This window comes from Delphinus delphis, chromosome 3 (assembly GCF_949987515.2).
Source record: "Delphinus delphis chromosome 3, mDelDel1.2, whole genome shotgun sequence".
Taxonomy (NCBI): domain Eukaryota; kingdom Metazoa; phylum Chordata; class Mammalia; order Artiodactyla; family Delphinidae; genus Delphinus; species Delphinus delphis.
This window is the reverse complement of record NC_082685.1, coordinates 43,303,481-43,322,663: the sequence shown is the minus strand read 5'-3', so window position 1 is coordinate 43,322,663 and position 19,183 is coordinate 43,303,481. Positions and strand designations below refer to the sequence as shown.

At 46.0% G+C, this 19,183-nt stretch overlaps 1 protein-coding gene across 1 annotated transcript in view; it reads left to right on the top strand.

Annotated features, from left to right (window-relative positions):
• The window catches only part of GALNT10 (polypeptide N-acetylgalactosaminyltransferase 10), a 223,359-nt gene extending 216,369 nt beyond the window's left edge, over positions 1 to 6,990 (top strand). The window contains exons 10-12 of the mRNA XM_060008474.1: positions 787 to 903; positions 5,310 to 5,459; positions 5,951 to 6,990. Of these exons, the coding sequence (XP_059864457.1) occupies positions 787 to 903; positions 5,310 to 5,459; positions 5,951 to 6,109 (426 nt within the window). The 3' untranslated portion in view covers positions 6,110 to 6,990. The remainder of the gene's footprint in view (positions 1 to 786; positions 904 to 5,309; positions 5,460 to 5,950) is intronic.
• The last annotated feature ends 12,193 nt before the right edge of the window (positions 6,991 to 19,183 follow it).

Sequence of the window (19,183 nt, the reverse complement as noted above, 5' to 3'; positions counted from 1 at the left end):
GGCCTGCCTCCCTCAAACGCTGGCTGGGGGCAGCGCCGGGGACCGTGGCCTCCTCTCGGACACAGTGGTGGATGCAGAACACGGCAGCTGGGTGGTCAGACCCCTGCAGCCGGACATTGGAGTTGACCTTTTCTGAGCCCCGACACCCCCTCCCCCTCAGTCGAACAAGGAGCCACGTCTGTGAAGTAGGAGCTGCACGATGTGATGCCGGCCCTGGCACGGTGGCTTGACTGCTGTCCGTGCTGGCTGGCCACGCGATTGCCGGGGCCTCCACACCCCCACGGTGCTCTTCCCCGCACGCCCCCACCCATCTTAGTGAGACCACTGTTGTTCTTTGGATCTTCCCATTCACCCGCCCTAAAAGGCAGAGTCTCCAAGGTCCCACAGCAAAGACCCTACACCTTTTCTAGAGTGGTTTTCAAGGCATAGTCTCTAGATCACCTGGAATGAGGGAAAAATGTGATCCCTGGACCTGTTGGGTCAAATTCTCTGGGAGAGGAGCCGGGGAATCCTCCTTTCAACAGCCCTTCCCCTCCAGGCACCCGCCACTGCCCCAGGACTCTGCGTGCTCTAAGACAAAGCAGGGTTTAGCGGAGCGGCTCTCTGTGTTCCTTTATCGAGAGGCTCAGGGCCCACCCACCAACCCAGGGCAAGCCTTATTAGGATAATCCAGCACTCAGCCCATGCGATGCCTCTGCCTCGTTTCCCTCCCCCCACCCCAGCAGGGGCCCAGGCAGGTATCTCGAGGTGGCTAACTGGTCCACTCTTTGCTTCTTTCTTGTCCAGATCCGCAATGTGGGCACAGGGCTGTGTGCAGACACGAAACATGGGGCCCTGGGCTCCCCACTGAGGCTGGAGAGCTGCGTCCGGGGCCGAGGGGAGGCCGCCTGGAACAACATGCAGGTAAGGGCCGCTCCTCAGGACCAGTAGTCGGGCTCTCTGTGCCATCGCGGCCTGCAGTGCTCACATGGTCAGGACTAGGAGGGAGAGGCCACGGGTCAACGATGAGTCTCGGGACTTCCCTGGTGGCGCAGTGGTTAAGAATCCACCTGCCAATGCAGGGGACACGGGTTCGAGCCCTGCTCCAGGAAGATCCCACATGCTGCGGAGCGACTAAGCCCGTGCACCACAGCTATCGAGCCTGTGCTCTAGAGCCCGCGCACCACAACTACTGAGCCCGCGTGCCACAGCTACTGAAGCCCGTGCACCCTAGAGCCCATGCTCCGCAACAAGAGAAGCCACCACAGTGAGAAGCCCACACACCGCAACGAAGAGTAGCCCCCGCTCGCCGCAACTAAAGAAAGCCCACACGCAGCAAAGAAGACCCAACGCAGCCAAAAATTTTTAAAAAAGACTCTATGCTTCCAATTCAGGGGGCGTGGGTTCGATCCTGGTTGGGGAGCTAAGATCTCACATAGCACGGCCAAAAAGATGAATCACAGGTCAGCCCAGGGTACGCATTATAAGAGCCTCCTGAGCACCTTGGAAAGAGGAACCCTGCACATCAGTCTGGACTGTTGGTTACAAATGACAGACACCCAGCCCAAGTGGCCATCAACAGAAAGAGGGAGTTACCGGCTGGTGTCACTGAAAAGTCTAGATGATGTCATCAGGATCTCTCTAGGGTCTCAGCTCTGCTTCCCTCTCCGTTGGCTCCATTCTTAACCTGGCTGTCTTCCCATGTGGTGGCAGATGTGACCACCAGCAGCATAGGCTGCCAGCCCCTCAGTGAAAAGGCATGTCCTTCCCAAGAGTTCTGGAGAAGTCCTGGAGCTCTCACATGTTGGGTTTCCTGAGCCAGTGATGATGGGGGTGTGATATAGTGCTCTTACTGACCTGAGCCAGGAATAATGCCTGTTCTCACCAGCCCGAATGGAAAACACCCTGGTTCTATCAAAGAAATTGACATTGTAGTTGAAAATATTCCCACAAAGAAAATTACAGGCTCAGATAGATTTACTGGTGAATTCTCTCAAATGCTTAAAGAAGATAAGTTACTGATTCTACAGAAACTCTTCCGGAAAAGGAGGGAATACGTCCCACCTCATTTTATGAGGCCAGCATTACCTTAATAGCAAAACCAGACTAAAACATTATAAGAAAACCACAGAGAAATATCCCTCATGAACATAATGCAAAAGTTCTAAACAAAAGTTTAGAAAATTATATCCAACAATATATGAAAAGGGTAATACATCATGGCTAAGTGTAATTTATCCCAGGAATGAATGGTTGGTTTAACATTAGAAAATTAATCAATATGATTCACCATTAACAAAATGAAAAAGAAAACCATATGATCACCTCAGCACACCTAGAAAAACCATTTGACAAAATCTAACATCCATTTCTAGTAAAAACTCTCAGCAAACCAGGACTAGAAAGGAACTTCCTCAACTTGATAAAGGGCATCTGTAAAAATTCTACAGCTAACATCATATTTCATGGTAAAAATCTGAATGCTTTCCCACTAAGATCAGGAACAAGACAGGGATTCCAACCTTATCATTTCTATTTGACAGTGTTCTGGAGGTTCTAACCTGTGGCAAGAAAAAAATAATTTCATCCAGGTGGGAAGTAAAGAACAAAAACTGTCTTTATTTGCAGAGTATGTGATCATCTATGTAGAAAATTCAATAAAATCTACAGAGAAGCTACCAGAACTAATAGCTGAGTTTAGCAAAGTTGCATGATACAAAAGTCAGTTGTTTCTCTATATACTAATAATGAAGAATCAGAAGTTAAAATTAAAAACAAGCATTTACAATGACAAAAAATATGAAATACTCAGGTGTGAAACTGACAAAAGATGTGAAAAACCTGTGTACCGAAAACTACAAAATATTGCTGATAGAAACTAAAGAAGTTCTAAATAAATGAAGATACATACCGTGTTCATAGGTTGGTAGACTCAATAATTGATATCAATTCTATCCAAAGAAATATATAAATTCAACAGAATCCTAACATTGTAGTAGGCTTTTTTGTAAAAATTGAAAAACTGATTCTAAAATTCATATGGAAAATGGACAGGACCTAGAATAGCCAAAACAAAATTTCAAAAGAAGTACAAAGTTAAAGACTAACACTGATTTCAAGATGTATCGTAAAATGTCAGTAATTAAAGGTGTCATATTGACATAAAGAAAGGTAAATGGGGCTTCCCTGGTGACGCAGTGGTTGAGAGTCCGCCTGCCGATGCAGGGGACACGGGTCCGTGCCCCGGTCCGGGAAGATCCCACATGCCGCGGAGCGGCTGGGCCCGTGAGCCATGGCCGCTGAACCTGCGCGTCCGGAGCCTGTGCTCCGCAACGGGAGAGGCCACAACAGTAAGAGGCCCGCGTACCGCAAAAAAAAAAAAAAAGAAAGATAAATGGAACAGAATAGAGAGTCCAAAAATAGATCCACACGTATGTGGACAACCAACTTTTGCAGATGTTCAAAGGAAATTTAGTGCACAAAATATAATCTTGTCAACAAGTGGTGCATATCCATATGCAAAAAAATTTTTTCAATAAATACCTTAGACTATATACAAAAATTAACTCAAAATGGAGCATTGACCTAAACGTAAAACCTAAAACAAAATATTTGAGAAGAAAACATAGGCAAAGTGTTTGGGACCTTGGTAACCCAAGCCATGATTTCTTAGATACAACACCAAAAGACAATTCAGAAAAGAAAAAAATTGATAAATTGGACTTCTTCAAAATGAAAAACTTCTGTTCTTTAAAAGATACTGTTGAGAAAATAGAAAAGCAAGCTACAGACAGAGAGAAAATGTTTGCAAAGCGTATATCTGATAAAGAACTTATATTTAGAGTATAAAATTTCTCAAAACTTAATAAGAAAATAAGCAAGGCAATTTAAAAATGGGCAAAAGGTATGTACAGACATTTTTAGCAAAGAAGGCATGTCAGTGGCAAATAAACACATCAAACATGCTTAAGTTCATAGTTATTAGAGAAATGGAAATTAAAATGATAATCTATTAAAAAGACTGACCATACCAAGGGTTGGCAAGGATGTCGATGAATTGGAACCATGCACACACTGCTGGTGGGAGTGCGACTGGTACAACCACTTTGGAAACCAGTTTGGCAGTTTCTTAGAAAGTTACACATGGATCCAGGCATCCCTTTTCAAGGGATTTATCCACGAGGGAAGAAATTATGTATACGTCCATACAATGGCTGGTACACATGTGTTCATAGCAACTCTATTTGAAGTAACCAAAAACTGAAAACAACCCAAATGTCCAAGAACAGGTAAACTGAGTACCATGCAGTGAAATAATACTTGACCATAACAAGGAATGAACTACTAATAAATGTTGTTATAACATGGATGAATCTCAACAGAATTGTGTTGAGTGAAATAAATCAGACAAAAAAATACATACTGTCTGATTCCTTTTATATAAAATTCTAGAAATTGTGAACTAATCTCTAGTGATGGGAAGCAGAGGAGTGATTGCCTAGGGGCATGAGGAGTGGAGAGGGACAGGAGGAAAAGATTACAGAGGCACGTGAGGGTGCTTTTGGGGTGATGGATACGTCCACTACCTTGATGATGATGATGGTTTCACGGTGTCAACTATGTCAAAATGTATCAAACACGGGGCTTCCCTGGTGGCGCAGTGGTTGAGAGTCCGCCTGCCGACGCAGGGGACATGGGTTCGTGCCCCGGTCCAGGAGGATCCTACATGCCGCAGAGCGGCTGGACCCGTGAACCATGGCCGCTGAGCCTGCGCGTCCGGAGCCTGTGCTCCGCAACGGGAGAGGCTGCAACAGTGAGAGGCCCGCGTACCGCAAAAAAAAAAAAGTATCAAACTGTACACTTAAATGTGGGCAATTTATCGCATGCCAAATATTGTTCAGTAAAGCTGCTGAAAAGAAAGTTTATCGACCAAATACCATATGTGAACCTGGTTTGGATCCTGATTCAAACAGACTGACTGTGAAAAGAGAGGTATAAGGCAGTCTGAGAACACTTGAACTCAAGATATTTGATGACATGGAAGATTCTGTGATAACTTTTCATTGTTATCATGGCATTTACTGAAGTCATGACACTTGGTGTGGTAGGATGTCCAGGATTTGCTTCAGAATAACGTTGTGGGCGAGATATGGTGAGGGAAAGCTGTAACAAGATTTGCCGTGAGTTGGTAATCCTCAAAGCTGGGTCACTGGGACAGGTGTGGTCAATAAACTTTTTTCTGGACTCCTGTGTTTAAAATTCCCCATGGTTACAAAAAAAGAGAGTCCCCTAGCTTTGCTGTCCACCTCACGATGTGCCTGTGTGTACAGGTGTTCACCTTCACCTGGAGAGAGGACATCCGGCCTGGAGACCCCCAGCACACCAAGAAGTTCTGCTTCGATGCCATCTCCCACACCAGCCCCGTCACCCTCTACGACTGCCACAGCATGAAGGGCAACCAGCTGTGGAAGTACCGCAAAGTAAGACAGGGTGTGGGGGGAACAGGGAAGCCTGCTCGATTTAAAAAAAAAAAAAATGTAATGCCTCATTCCTGCTCCCCAGAGCCCCTCCCTCACGTGTTTGTTCCACAGACCTACCATGTCCGACTCTCCAGTCATCAAGAGAAAGCAGAAATTCAGCTGTTTATTTGAAGTCTCTGGAATCTTAAATGTTGGCAGCTGAGCCCATTTCTTAAAAAAAACCACCTTGAAAGCCAATGAAATTTGACTGGAGATGGGCAGTGATTAGGGCTCCGGTCCAGAAGTGGCAGGCATCACTTCTGCCCGCATCCCAGTGGGCACAGCTTAGGCATGTGACAAGGCCAGCTGCAAGGGAGGCGGGCAGTGCCCACTGTGTGCTCGAGAGGAGAGCCAGACAGGTCTGCGAGCCTCCCTGCCTCCTTGCTGTTACTGCTGCTGCGGTTTGTTCACCTCCCCAGCGTGGCCCGGCTGATAACCTGCCTGTTTTGCAGGACCAGACCCTGTATCACCCCGTCAGCGGCAGTTGCATGGACTGCAGTGAACGTGACCACAGGATCTTCATGAACACCTGCAACCCCTCCTCCCCCACTCAGCAGTGGCTGTTTGAACACACCAACTCAACAGTCTTGGAAAAATTCAATAGCAACTGAGCCTTCACGTTCCCGTGGCAGGCCTGGCAGGGTCCTCTCCGGCATTCACTGCAGCCTCCCTCTCCCAAGAGAGGCAGGGCTTCTGCGGACTCCGTCACGTAAAAGCTGCTGGCCAGCCGGGCCAGGGCAGAGGGGGCGCTTGAAGCTGGGCCAGGTGTCTGCCTGGCCCTGCAGGCCCAGAGTGGTGGAGCCGGGATAGAGAGCAGACCCCACAAGAGGCCCCGCTCAAGAGCAGAGCCTGCTGCACCCCTGGTGGCATCACGGAAATCCAGGAGAGCCTTTTCAACTTTGTCACCACGTTCCCTTGAGCATTATGCAGGAGGACTGCCAGGGCAGCCCTAGACCACCCTAAAATGAGTCCTCTGAGGCTGCCTAGCCTTCAGGTGGCTCATACATGACAGTCCTGCAGAGAGAGAGGCAAACTCTGTCTGTAGGGGTGGCAGCTTTTAGCACCAGTGCCACCCATCTGCAGCAGAAGGGAAAAAGTCTTTCTCGGGGCCACTGGTTTCAGCCTTTGAATTTTTGCCTGCCCAGCGTCTGTTCTCTGTCACAGCCCCAGGAGATGCAGTCAGTCGAAAGCCGTGCCTCGGGCCCTCCGAGTGTACAGTACTGACCACTGGCCAGCTGCCAGGCCTGGGGGCAGCAGCGCGACCCGCAGATAATCCTTTGCAGCCGTGGACAGACGGGATGTCTCCCCTTGCTCTCAGGGTACTCGAAATGCCCATTTTAGCACTCTCCGGGCACAAGGACAGCCCAGCCACCAGCTTTTCAGGACTGTGTTTCAGATGGCCTTGGGCCTGTGGCACGGGCCCAGTAGAAAACCTCCAAACTAGAAATTCTGGCTGAATTTCCCTCATCAGTGCTTCCATATCTCTCCCCCCACCCCCACCCCGCCTCTCTCTCTCTCTCTCTCTCTCTCTCTCTCTCTCTCTCTCTCTCTCTCTCTCGGCCAATTGCCTGCCTCAGGAGAGGAACAGAAGTGTGAGGTCCGGAGGCCTCCAGGGTGGACCGTGGGCAGATGCCTAGCCTCTGTCTCATTGTGGTTCTGGTTCTCATATGGAATTCTAGAATTTTTAAGGAACTCTGTACTGTGATCACAAACTAAAATGACACGTAGGATTCTGGTATTCTAGCATCCAATATGGATTTCTAGGATGCCGTGATTAGCCAGCCAAGTGTAAAACATTCGAGGCAGCCCCCAGCCTAGAGACAATCTGTGAAGTCCAACGTTGGTGGTGCTGGGGGAGGGGGCAGGAGACCTGTGTCCGTCAGCTCATACCGGAGGCCTTGGTGTGACACGGTCCTCAGCCCAGACCTAAAGCCCTGCCAACCTGCCACCATGGTCACACCTGCAATGGAGAACAGATCCCAGTGTCCCATGAACAGACGTGTACCTAGCTCCATGCCGGTCCTTTGTGTTTACCTTTTGCTTTGTTGATTATGTGTCAGCCTCCCAGAGGGCTCCCAAACTAATAGGAAGTGTTTCTGTAACCAGCCTGCCACCCACTGATTCAGACATGGAAATCGCAGTCTACAGCCCACGGCTTCTGCCAGCTAGCCCAGGAAGTCCTTGAATCAGTATTCCAATTAGAGTCGAGCCTCTCGACTGTGTTATTTACCAATGAAATAACTGAGACATAAATCTGGGAGCAGAGCCACGAATCTGCCTTTGAGATGCTGGCTGATCTCAAGGCTGTCAATTATCTGGGGAGGGAAGTAAACATTCCCGGCCACCACCACCCCGATTAAGCGTGCAGCGGGCGAAGTGTCACTTCCACTTCTGCCTCAGCACAAGCCCTGCTCTGGCCACGGGCCCCCAGGAGAGGCAGCCCCGTGCTTACAAAGCCTGCTTGTCGATCCCTGGTGTCTTTTCCAAGGGAGTGCTATATCTTTAGAAGTGGCCCTCTGTAGGAAGGAGTCGAAGATGAGACCCCTTTCAGAATCTAGGATAACAAGAGTGTCGCAATATGGGAGAACTGAGTTAGGATTCATCATCAGAGAGTAATTCAGCATCATTAAAATACAAACTGTGCCTTTTAAAAAGAAAAAATGCAAATGTACAGCCAATCCCTAAACTTGAATCATTTCCTAGTGCCTTGCTAGACATAAAGGGGCGGGGTTGGGGGGAGGGGAAACATTTTTGGTGGTGTGTGCAGTTCCTGTTGGATGAGTGTGTGTTTCTTAATGTCTAATTTCAAGCAGGAGGCGTTGGGCCTAGAGCAGGATCTGAGACAGCAATGCCTCCCAAGGGCCAGAGGCCAGAAGTTATTCCATTTTATGCAAATAACACCCCAAATTTAAAGGGTTAACTGCATGGCTCACTTAATCTGTGGCCAAGAAGGGCCTCAGCAGCCCCTGGGAGAGGGCCCTGTTTGGAAGCCACGCCTGCAGCCCCCAATCCCACGCCCAGGTGGAGGGCGGAGCAATGGCTAGGTTTCCGAATGGTCCCACTCCAAGTGGGTGACAGGACGCATGTGGGGAGCAGGAGCAGCAGCAAGCGGTCCTCAGTCGTCCTCGTTTCCATCCTTTGGTTCTCCTTTTGAGTCTGGCTTTGCACCCTCAACGAGGGATGGGCAGGTCCTCTGAGCACTCTGGCATTTGTAATTGCTGAGCCCACATCTGTAGGTGCTGAGACTTGACATAGCCTGTAATCAAGGAAGGAAGGAGAGAAGTCCATTTGTTAACTGGCCAACTGATCGCACATACTAGCCACCCATTGTTTTGTCTTCATTTTGGAAAACCACCTGGCTCAAGGATCCAGGTCCCTGCTCCACCCTGGCTGATGCTCAGTCAAACAGCCAGGAGCCTGTGGAGGTGCCGTCAGCCAGGTAATGTGTGAGAACGTGGACCCTTTTTCCTTTAGAGCCTTTCTTCTGAGCATGGGGTCGCAAAACAGGGTGTGGCTAGAGAGTATCATGCCTGTGTGGCCCACCAGCAGCCTTTCCAAAGGGGGACTCCAGAAACATTTTGGAATGCAAAGAGCATCTTCACTGTCAGTACAAGGCCTTGGAGGAGGCGGCTAAGTGTGCAGGCACACGTGGGAAAAGCCATTCCACCTTGTGCTTCCAGTTGGAGCTTTCAGCTTTTAAAACAGTCCAGGAGCTACCAGTTCCCTATTTTTGGAAGAAACAGCTCAGAGGCAGAAGGGAGTACATCCACAAAAGGGATCTAATGGGAGATACGACCTCAGGACCTGGGGAGAAAGAGCAGTTCTTGTTGAAGATGTAGTTCTTGTTGGATTCCCAAAGTCCACATTGTATTCGCCACCTGCTGAATTTCTTTTTCTCCTTAAGGAATAGGTGATGTCCTTGAAGATGACGCCATATTTCTTTCTGTGCATCTCTCTACTTTTCGTCTCTGACGTTTCAGAAGAGTGGCGAAGCACTTTACAGTAGTAACTGAGAAATCTGGGCTCCTTGCTTCAGGGATCCCTCGTTTGCACAGATTGGGTGATCCTTTGTAATTCTTAGAAGGCAATGCATTTTTAATTAAGTTTTCTGAAGATTTCTAAGTGTGGGAGAAGGGCAAGGTGCGAGTTCTGTCCTGGAATTCTTTTCTGCTTTCAACTGATGCATTTTTGTGAAAACCCAAGTAATATGTTTGTTCAAACTTGATCTTGAGCCAAGGCCCACTGTCACCTTTGGGGTGGGAGTTGGACCTACATTCCAAGCGACAAGGTCCTCTTAACATCCACTCCCAAAATGGCTTTGATTCAGCCATGCCAGCCAACAAGGTCAGGGTCCTGCTCTGTTACAGGCCTGAAGGTGGATCCCAAAGGGATTACAAGCAAGGAACACTTGAGAAGTCAGACCTGGGATTCCATAGAGAAAGCTCGAGACCGCCAACCTCTCATCTCCTGCCTGGAAAAGTGAGCCTTTGTGAAGACCTGACTTACCATGTACAACTGTGATTGTGACTGTTGTTGAGTAAACCTCCAGACTTTTCTCTAATGTGGTCTCTGGCTAATTCCTTGTCCTGCGCCATTCTCCAGTCCATCGTTCCCTGTGTATTCGTCGAGCACCCGCTCAGTGCCCAGGGCCTCTGCTAGGTCCAGAATAAATTCCCAACAGCCATCGTTCTAGAGAGGAAGGCAGACCTCAAACAACTCACCACGATGATGTCAGGTGTGAATAGGGCTATGAAGGATATAAACAAGGTATTTTAGAGACTGGGGTAGGGATCAACATGAGGTAGGATAGTCAGGGAATGCCTCTGTGAGAGCTGGATGATATGAGGAGGGTGTACGAGCCAAGAGGCAGTTTGGTGGAGGAGCATTCCGGGCAAAGGGAACAGGCAGTGCAAAGGCCCTGAGGGAGGAAGGAGTTCCCGTGTTGGAGGCACAGAAGGAGTTCACAGACTTAGGTGAGGTAGCCCACAAGGGGTCTTACACCCAAAGACCACACCCACGAGCGGAGGATTTCAGTGAAAATATGAAACAAGCTTAGCTCATGTCTTATGTTCACCCATGAGCCACAAGTCCCTGCTTACCAAAGCGTTGCGATGCTTCTGAGTATTCGATTATGTAATACCATGTAGTGGAAAGAACACTGGTTGGCCCAGCTCTGCAACAGACTCGGTGAGATCTTGGGCAAATCCTGCCCGCTAACTAGGTCCCAGTTTTACACAGTGAAGTGAGTTTTTTGATGATGCTTCCAGCGCCACCTGTGCTCCTGTGGCTGAGTCTTGGGGTGGGGCTGCAGGAGGCCATGAACAGAAGCTATCCTGGTGCTGTCGTTCAGGGCCCACTAGAGGGCGCTGTGGACCGCGGCTTGGAGAAGGCTGATTAACAGAAAGGGGGCTCTGATCGCTGGCCACTGCGGCAGGTTTGAGCCCTGGAACACGAAGGTAGATACTGTCTTTTGTAACTCGTGTTGTTCGTTGTTGTTGTTGTTTGAAAAATCTTTTGCCACCCATGAATTCTAAACAGTTTAATGGTTTCTTTAAAAAGATTTTACTAGGAAATAAAGGGAGGGAAGAACATTCCAGGTGTAGGGGCAGCCTGGGCAAAGACCCTGTGGGGGGAGCATGACAGGTATGAAGGTCAGTGAGCTGGAGCAGAGTGGGAGAGACAGAGGAGACGAGAAGGAGGGGCAAACCGAGCCAGGCCGTGCGGGGCCTTGCGGGCCGTGTTACCCAGTCTCTGATCTTTATCTATCTATCTATCTATCTATATATAGATATAGATATAGATATAGATATATATATATATATATTTTTTTTTTTTTTTTTTTTTTTTTTTTTGCGGTACGCGGGGCTCTCACTGTTGTGGCCTCTCCCGTTGCGGAGCACAGGCTCCGGACGCGCAGGCTCAGCAGCCATGGCTCACGGGCCCAGCCGCTCCACGGCATGTGGGATCTTCCTGGACCGGGGCACGAATCCGTGTCCCCTGCATCAGCAGGCGGACTCTCAACCACTGCGCCACCAGGGAAGCCCCACTGATCTTTATTTTAAAAGCAGCAGGAACCATTAAAGGGTTTGGGCAGAGTGAGAGCATCAGTTGTGACTTTGACGGACGTCTAGAGCCAGGAATGAGTTGCTCAAGGTGCTAGGCACGTACTAGGCACCTGGAGCCCGCAGAGTGAGAAACAAATCCAGCGCAACTGGCCCTCAGGTGCTCTTCAAAGTCACTGACAGCTGAGGCGGGCGACTGAGAAGATCACGTTTCTCATCCATTTTAGTTCCTCATCCTCCCAAGTCTGCGAGCGAGAGGAGAATCTAAGGTAAAAAAGCACTTAGCCGGACACACAGTGGGAGCTCTTTTGTGTTGTTGGCATACTTATTGGGAAACAGATTCAGAGAATTTGCCAGTGTGCTCAAAGGTTTGCATTTTTCTTTTCTCGCGGTGGGGTTGGGACTTCAGGGCTCCTGGCACTTAGGACTCAGTAAGTATTTGATGAATGGACAAATGGATGAATAATCTAGTTTCAGATTACACTTCAGGCCTTTTTTTCCTCCACTCTCAGCCCACAGATCCTACAGTGAGTTCTACCGTGTTTGCTATATGCTGTGTGCCTTTGAGAAAGTCCCTTCCCCTCCCTGGGCCTCAGATTCTCCTTGCAACCATAAGAAGAAGGGGAGCAAATTAGATAACGGTCAACCCGGAATCTTCTAGTTCCACAAATCTTGCATCCAGTATTTTGCAATGGCCCAGATTGTGTTAAGGATTTATTTTCCAAGTTCAGCTACGGGATGAGATCCCCTCCTGGTTCTATTATTGGTGTCTCCCACCCGCGAGCTTCTGGCCCTCTGGTGAAGTGGGTCCAGGACTCAGCATCCAAAGCTTCCTTCCTGCAGCTGCTCACAGCTCTGCCAATCTCCGGCCTCAGGCAGCTGTCTCCTCTTTTGTTCACCCTCAATGCCTGGGCTGCCCAGCTTGGCAATACCTGGCGTCCCGAATGGTGCTCAGGGCAGCCTGCGGCTCTTGCCTTCAAGTCTGACTTGATTCAGGTTGGCAGGCTGACAGCCCTGGGCACACTTCACACCCACTCTCACACACAACGCCATAGAAACAAAAGAACACACGGTGAGCCCTCAGAAAAAGCAGGTTTCTTAGCAACTTTACAGTCTTCGTTCATGAGCTACTTGAAATTGAAGCAGCGTCTGATCTCCTGCCAGCTCCTGCCTGGGGATGGGGAGAAGGGGATGGCGGGTCTGTCTTTGCTGGAGCTGAGAGCTCAGCTTCCCCACCGCTGGCCTATCAGTCAGCCTGGGAGGCAGAGGTCTAAATTCCAGATTTGTCCAGGTTCTAGGAGAGTCCTCGCTACGGTTGCTTCACGGCTGCAGCGGCAGAATTCAATCAACAAACCATACTGAAACATGTACTGTGGGCTCGTGGTGGTCCATGCTCTGTGCCCAGAGTGGTTGATCCCAGCTCTGTCCTCGGCCCTGGAAAAAGACAGGTAAATAAGGGACCACCTGCAACCTCTAGAGCCTAGTGATGAGAACAAACAAGGACACAGACAGGTGAGAAGAGAATAACTTGATTTCCGCTGCACTGCCTACAGGTTGCAGTTTGCACTATTTTACACCTTGCAGCTTTACCCCAGGCCTTTAGAATAAAACCCAAACTTTTTAGCCAGGCCCAAAAGGTCCTTTGGAGCTGGCCCCTGCCTGCTTCTCCATCACGTCCTAACAGGGCTTAGGTGCCCACACAGGCCAAGGCTTTCCCACCTCCAGACTCCGCTGGACTCTGTTTGGAATGTTCTCCACCTGCTCTGCAGCTTCTTTTCATCTTTTGGGTCTCAGCCCAACTGTCACCTCACCCAAGAGGCTTCTCTATCAAGAACAGACCCACACACATCATTCACTCATTCTCAGCACCTCTGTAGCCCCCCTCCTCACACTTATCCTGATAACACAGTCTGTTCTCGTGATTCACAGCAGTTTTGTTCTATAAAGTCACCATGGACACTAAATGAGCGAATACAGACCCATTGCTCCTAGGCGAAGCACAGGATTAGGTTCCTGCCAGCCTCTGGTCACCACATTTTCATCAAGCCATCAATACATAACCTTGTTTTATGTGCATTTCTGTTTAAAGACACTTCACTTCATATAGATCATTAATCCATTCACATGAACTCACAGCTAACAACACTATAACTCATGCCTCAATGAAACTTATCTAACATATACCTTTTCTCCGTCAGGCATATCCCAGCCTTCTGTGCTTAGGAACGCTAGGCAGTACCTCAGCACTATGCTTACAGGGCATTTTAAACCAAAGCCATCAACGAAAGCACAGAAATGTAAACAGTGCAACACAGAATAAGATGGCAAGAAGGACTTTTGTTTACAGTGCGAGAGCTGAATTGACCTCAGCTGGGAACATGCATGGTGGGTGACTCCAATTTTTCTCCACTCTACACATGCACACGTCCAGAAGTGACCTCAAAAGTGCAGCAAGTATCGGTTTTGAGGTTACAAGTACATTTTAGTGAGTAGGCAAATTTGCAAACCAAAATTAGCAAATGAGGATTATTTTAATTATTAGTTATTTTATTCCTTCATTTAGGTGTTTGATGTCTTTCTCCTCACTGGACTTCATGAGGGTAATGCTCTTTCTGTACTGCTCACCATTTTATCCCCAGCTCTTAGCAGAACTGATTCGGACTTTGAAAATTGTTGAGCTATTGTTGAACCAAATACCTATCTCTGGAATTTTTGTTTTGTGAGATTTATTAATACTCATGTTTTATGTCACTGTTAGTTGCATATTTAGTGAGGGCCAAAATAAAACAGCTACCCAGGGCTTTTTCCTGATCACACTCACAGAAGATTGATAGATAAATCAAAACTTGATTTTTTCATGGGCATTAGAATTTTCCAGTGAGGCAAATAATTACATGCAGTTTCCTAGTCTCAGCTGAATTATTCCTTAGAAACTTGCTTGGTAACCTAGCGTTAAAGAAAGAAGTGGAGAGGGCTAAGGGAATTTTTGCCTTCCCCATGACAGAGTATACACAGGCCCCTATATCCATACATAAATTCATTTCTGAAAATGTGACTAATCTCAAAAGTCAAACGACAAATGCATTCTGTCAACAGAGCACATCTGTTCCTAGGTGATAAAATATGGTATAACTCTTGCAATTACACTTGCATTTCTGGACACAACCTTTGATGATATATATCCAGTCTTGACTAATACAACTTCAATTTGATTGTTTTCCTTCACAAATCAAAAAGCAGGCTTGAGAACATCCAGTGGAGGCTAAAGATTCATTCCTTTCAATAAATCTAGTTATTTCTCTTTTTTTCCAGTTTTAAGTCAGTAAAATGTTATCTTTTAAAAATTTTTATTGGAGTCGAGTTGATTTACAATGTTGTTAGCTTCTGCTGTACAGCAAAGTGAATCAATTATACATATATACAAAAATCACATATATACATATATAATTACACATATATCCACTCTTTTTTAGATTCTTTTTCCCACAGAGGTCATTACAGAGTATTGAGTAGAGTTCCCTGCGCTATACAGTAGGTTCTTATTAGTTATCTATTTTATACACAGTAGTGTGTATATGTCAATCCCAATCTCCCAATTCATCCCTCCCCCCACTTCCCTCCTAGTAACCGTCCAAGTTTGTTTTATACGTCTGTGACTCTGTTTCGTAAACAAGTTCATTTGTACCATTTTTTGATTCCACATGAAATCTAATTATTTCTATCTCTATATCAATTATAAAGAGTTAATGATACACATACTTCCTTTTTTAAACAGCCTTATTGAGCTGTAATTCACCCATTTACAGTGTATAATACAATGTTCTTAGTATGTTCACAAGGCTGTGCAGCCATCCCCACTTCCTAATTCCAGAACACTTCTGTCCCCCTAGAAAGAAGCCCTGTACCCATTAGCGCTCACTCCCCACCCCGGCCCCCAACCCCAAGACCCTCAGCCATTGGCAACTGCTAATCTTACTGTCTCTATGGATTTACCTTTTCTGGACATTCCACATAAATAGAATCATGAAATACATGACCTTTTGTGTTTGGCTTTCACTTAGCATAATGTTTTCAAGGTTTATCCCTACTGTAGCATGTATCAGTACTTGATTTCTTTTTGTAGATGAATAATATTCCATATTCTCGATAGAATTTTGTTTATCCATTCATCAGTTGATAGATAGTTGGGTTGTTTCCATGTTTTTGGCCATTGTGAATAATGCTATGAACATTCATGTACAGGTTTTTGTGTAGATGTACCCTTTCATTTCTCTTGGGTAGATACCTAAAAGTGGAATTGCTAGGTCATCTGGTAATTCTATGTTTAACATTTTGAGTAGCTGCTAAACTGTTTTTCCAAAGTGGTGTCAGCATTTTGCATCCCTCCTAGCAATAGATGCAGGTTTCAATTTCTTCAGATCTTCACCAACACTTGCTGTTGTCTGTCTTATTGACTGTAGCCATCCTAGTTTGTGTAAAGTAATATCTCATTGTGGTTTTCATTTACATTTCCCTAATGATTAGTGATGTTGAGCGTCTTTTCATGTGCTTATTGACCATTTGTATACGCTCTTTGGAGAAATACCTATTCAAACCCTTTGTCCACTTTTTAATTGGCTTGTCTTTTTATTATTGACTTGTAAGAGTTCTTTATATATTCTGTATACAAGTCCCTTATCAGATATATGATTTGCAGACATTTTCTCCCATTCTCACTTGCTTTAGATGCACGTGTCACATCGCTACTGTTGGTACTTTCACTTTGCCATTCACACAATTTTATGAGATTAAGATGCAATAAAATAATCAAGTACTTTCCCAATCATTGCTAGGCAGATGGATGTGGAGACCACCCATGCAGAAACTGAACAGTTGGCAGATAAGCAGTGCCACCTTGCCGTTTTGTCCTTTGATGTCTCTCCCTCACATGCAGAAACCTGAACTCAATGGGAAGCTTAGAGGTGTCATCATGTGACATGTGAAATAATAACTACCGCTTATTGAACACTTACTATATGCAAGACATTGTGCTAAGTGCTTTACATTTATCACATTTGATTTTCACAGAAGCCCTATAAGAGAAGTACTATTATCTCATTTTATAGATGAAGAAAACTCAGGCTCTTATAGTTTAAGTTGTCAATGGTTCTACAGCAAATAAATTGGCAGAGGTGGGATTCAAACCAAGTGCTTCAGAGTAAGGAGCCCTTGCTCTTATCCATGATGCCAAGAGCCGCGATACCTGTCAAGTGCCAGGCTGCAGACAAGGGCCAGAGCCAGAGGAATCTTTCACAGGTTCTCAGTGGAATAAGGAAAATAAGGCTAAATTTATTCCATTTAGATGACTGTCCTTTATTTTGAGATTCTTCCTACTTTTTTGGTATTCTGTATCGCCTACTAACAATACCAAAAGACAGTATTTTTCTTACCGTTATTATAAAAGAAATATAGTCACATGGTAAAATATTCAAATAGGAAAATGCATTATTAGCTTCAAATTCTTTCTGCCTTTCCTTCCTTGACCTGCAGTCTCCACCATAGAGGCAACCACAATTACTAGTTTGTGTATCCTTCATATACATATGTGCATGAATGTGTGTATAAAATTTTCTTGAAATACAAATGGAACTTATACTCTACATACTGCTCTGTATCTTTTCTTTTTTCACTTAATATCTTGGTATCGTTGAATATATTTAATTTATTGAAAAAACGTTGACTGAGTCCCTACTCTGGTAGCCGCCAGAATTGGAGAATTAGTGTTGTATGCACTCGAGCTACAGCAGCAAATAATACAGACATGGTCCCTGCCTTCATGGAGCTTATATTGTAATGGGACAGACAGTCACACAACAAAAAGAATAATAATAAAAGAGATTAATTGCATGTTGTGATGAATGCGAATAAGAAAAGACACTGAACAGAGAACAGATGGGCGCAGGAAACCAACTGCTCTTAATCTCTCTGGGGAGATGACATTTAAATTAAGACTTGAGGGATGGAGCCAGCCATAAAGGAGCAGGTGGAACAGCATTCCAGTCAGAGGGAACTGCCAGTGCAGAGACCTTGAGGTAGGAAGGAGCTTGGCCTTTTTGAGGAACTTACAGAAGAATAATTAGAGCTGAGGCACGGGGAGCAGGGCAAAGAGATGGCAGGGGGCAGTGTCAGAATGCACTGGGAAGCTGGTGAGGGGCCTTAAGGAGGGTGTGGCATGGTCTAGTTTGTGTAGATGCTCCCTAGAGAACAAGTGACTTAGTGACCTGCTCAGAGGCCAGTGAAACACTTCAGGCAAAAGATGATGGTGAGCTGGGCTAGGCGGCTGGCTGCAGAAAATGAAGCAAAGAGGACAGATTCTAAATATCTATTGGAAGTAGAAGAAAGTGCCTTGATGATGGGTTGGCTTGGAGTGGGGTGAGAGGGAGGGAGAGTCACGGGTGATGCAGGTCTCAATTTATGAATTTGGGTGTCAGAGAAGGTTAACTTGAACGTCGTGGTCTGTGATGCCTCTGGAACATTCCAAGCAAAGAGCTGAATGTTGTTATCTGGAGTTCAGAGGAGAGGTCTCAGCTAGAATTATAAAGCTGGGGGTTATCAACCTGCAATTTTAAATATCTGGGGGTAGGTTTGGGTATGGAAAAGAATGTTATAGTTACTGACTCAAGTTGCCCATTTAAAAACGTAGCTTCTCCTAAAGGCTTTAAATTCAACTTACAAATCTTGTTATTCCATTATAAGTCTAGTAATTTTTTGTATGAAGATAAGGACAATCACTTTCACTTGTTCTGATTACTATTAAATTAATTCTTAAATTTAGTAGCTTCAGTCCTCAAACATTTAACAGACTTACAGCCTTAATTAATCAAATTTCCTTAGACATTTCAGACTACAGTTACAAAATTAATATGCCTGATTTTCTCAAACACTTTAAATGTCCAATAAGGGCAGACTTACAAATCTAAAAAGCCAGATCTTTCTAAGCACTTAACCATATGTTGTAGATTCATTACCTAAAGTTACAAATGTAACAAGTCAGATTCTCTGGGCCATTTCAAGAATCTTAAATCCTACACAAAGCAGAACAAGATCACAGAAACTTCTCTCCTGTATTCATTCCTTCAATATCTGAATATTTATTTATATCTCCCCTCTGGAGTTACAGATTTACTCCCTCAGCAAGGGGATCAGAATTTTTTCCAAATATTACTATTTGGAACTAACCTATATAACAACATGGGGAAAGCTTATGAGAAAGCTTTCCTTGAAGAAAGACTACAAAATTGTATGTAAAGGATGGTTAAAAGCATGTGCCCCACCCCCAAGAAAATACATAGAGGCTGGGGGTAATTAGGAGAGAAACCGCACAGTAATTTGAACAGGGAAAGGTTAATATAAAGATTTATTAATTGTAACAGGGGACTGTAGTAATGAGGCATTGCCCAGTAAGAAGTAAAGAGAACTCTGAAGAATATAGGAAGAGCAGATGGAAGGAGCAGACAATACTCCTGGGGCTGAGAGAGAGGACCCAGGAGAAAGGACCCCCCCTGCCCCTCCCCCACCAGAAGGGTAGTGCCAGGGGAAGCTGGTGCTGAAGAAACTGTGTGTACTGCAGTAGCCTGGTGCTGG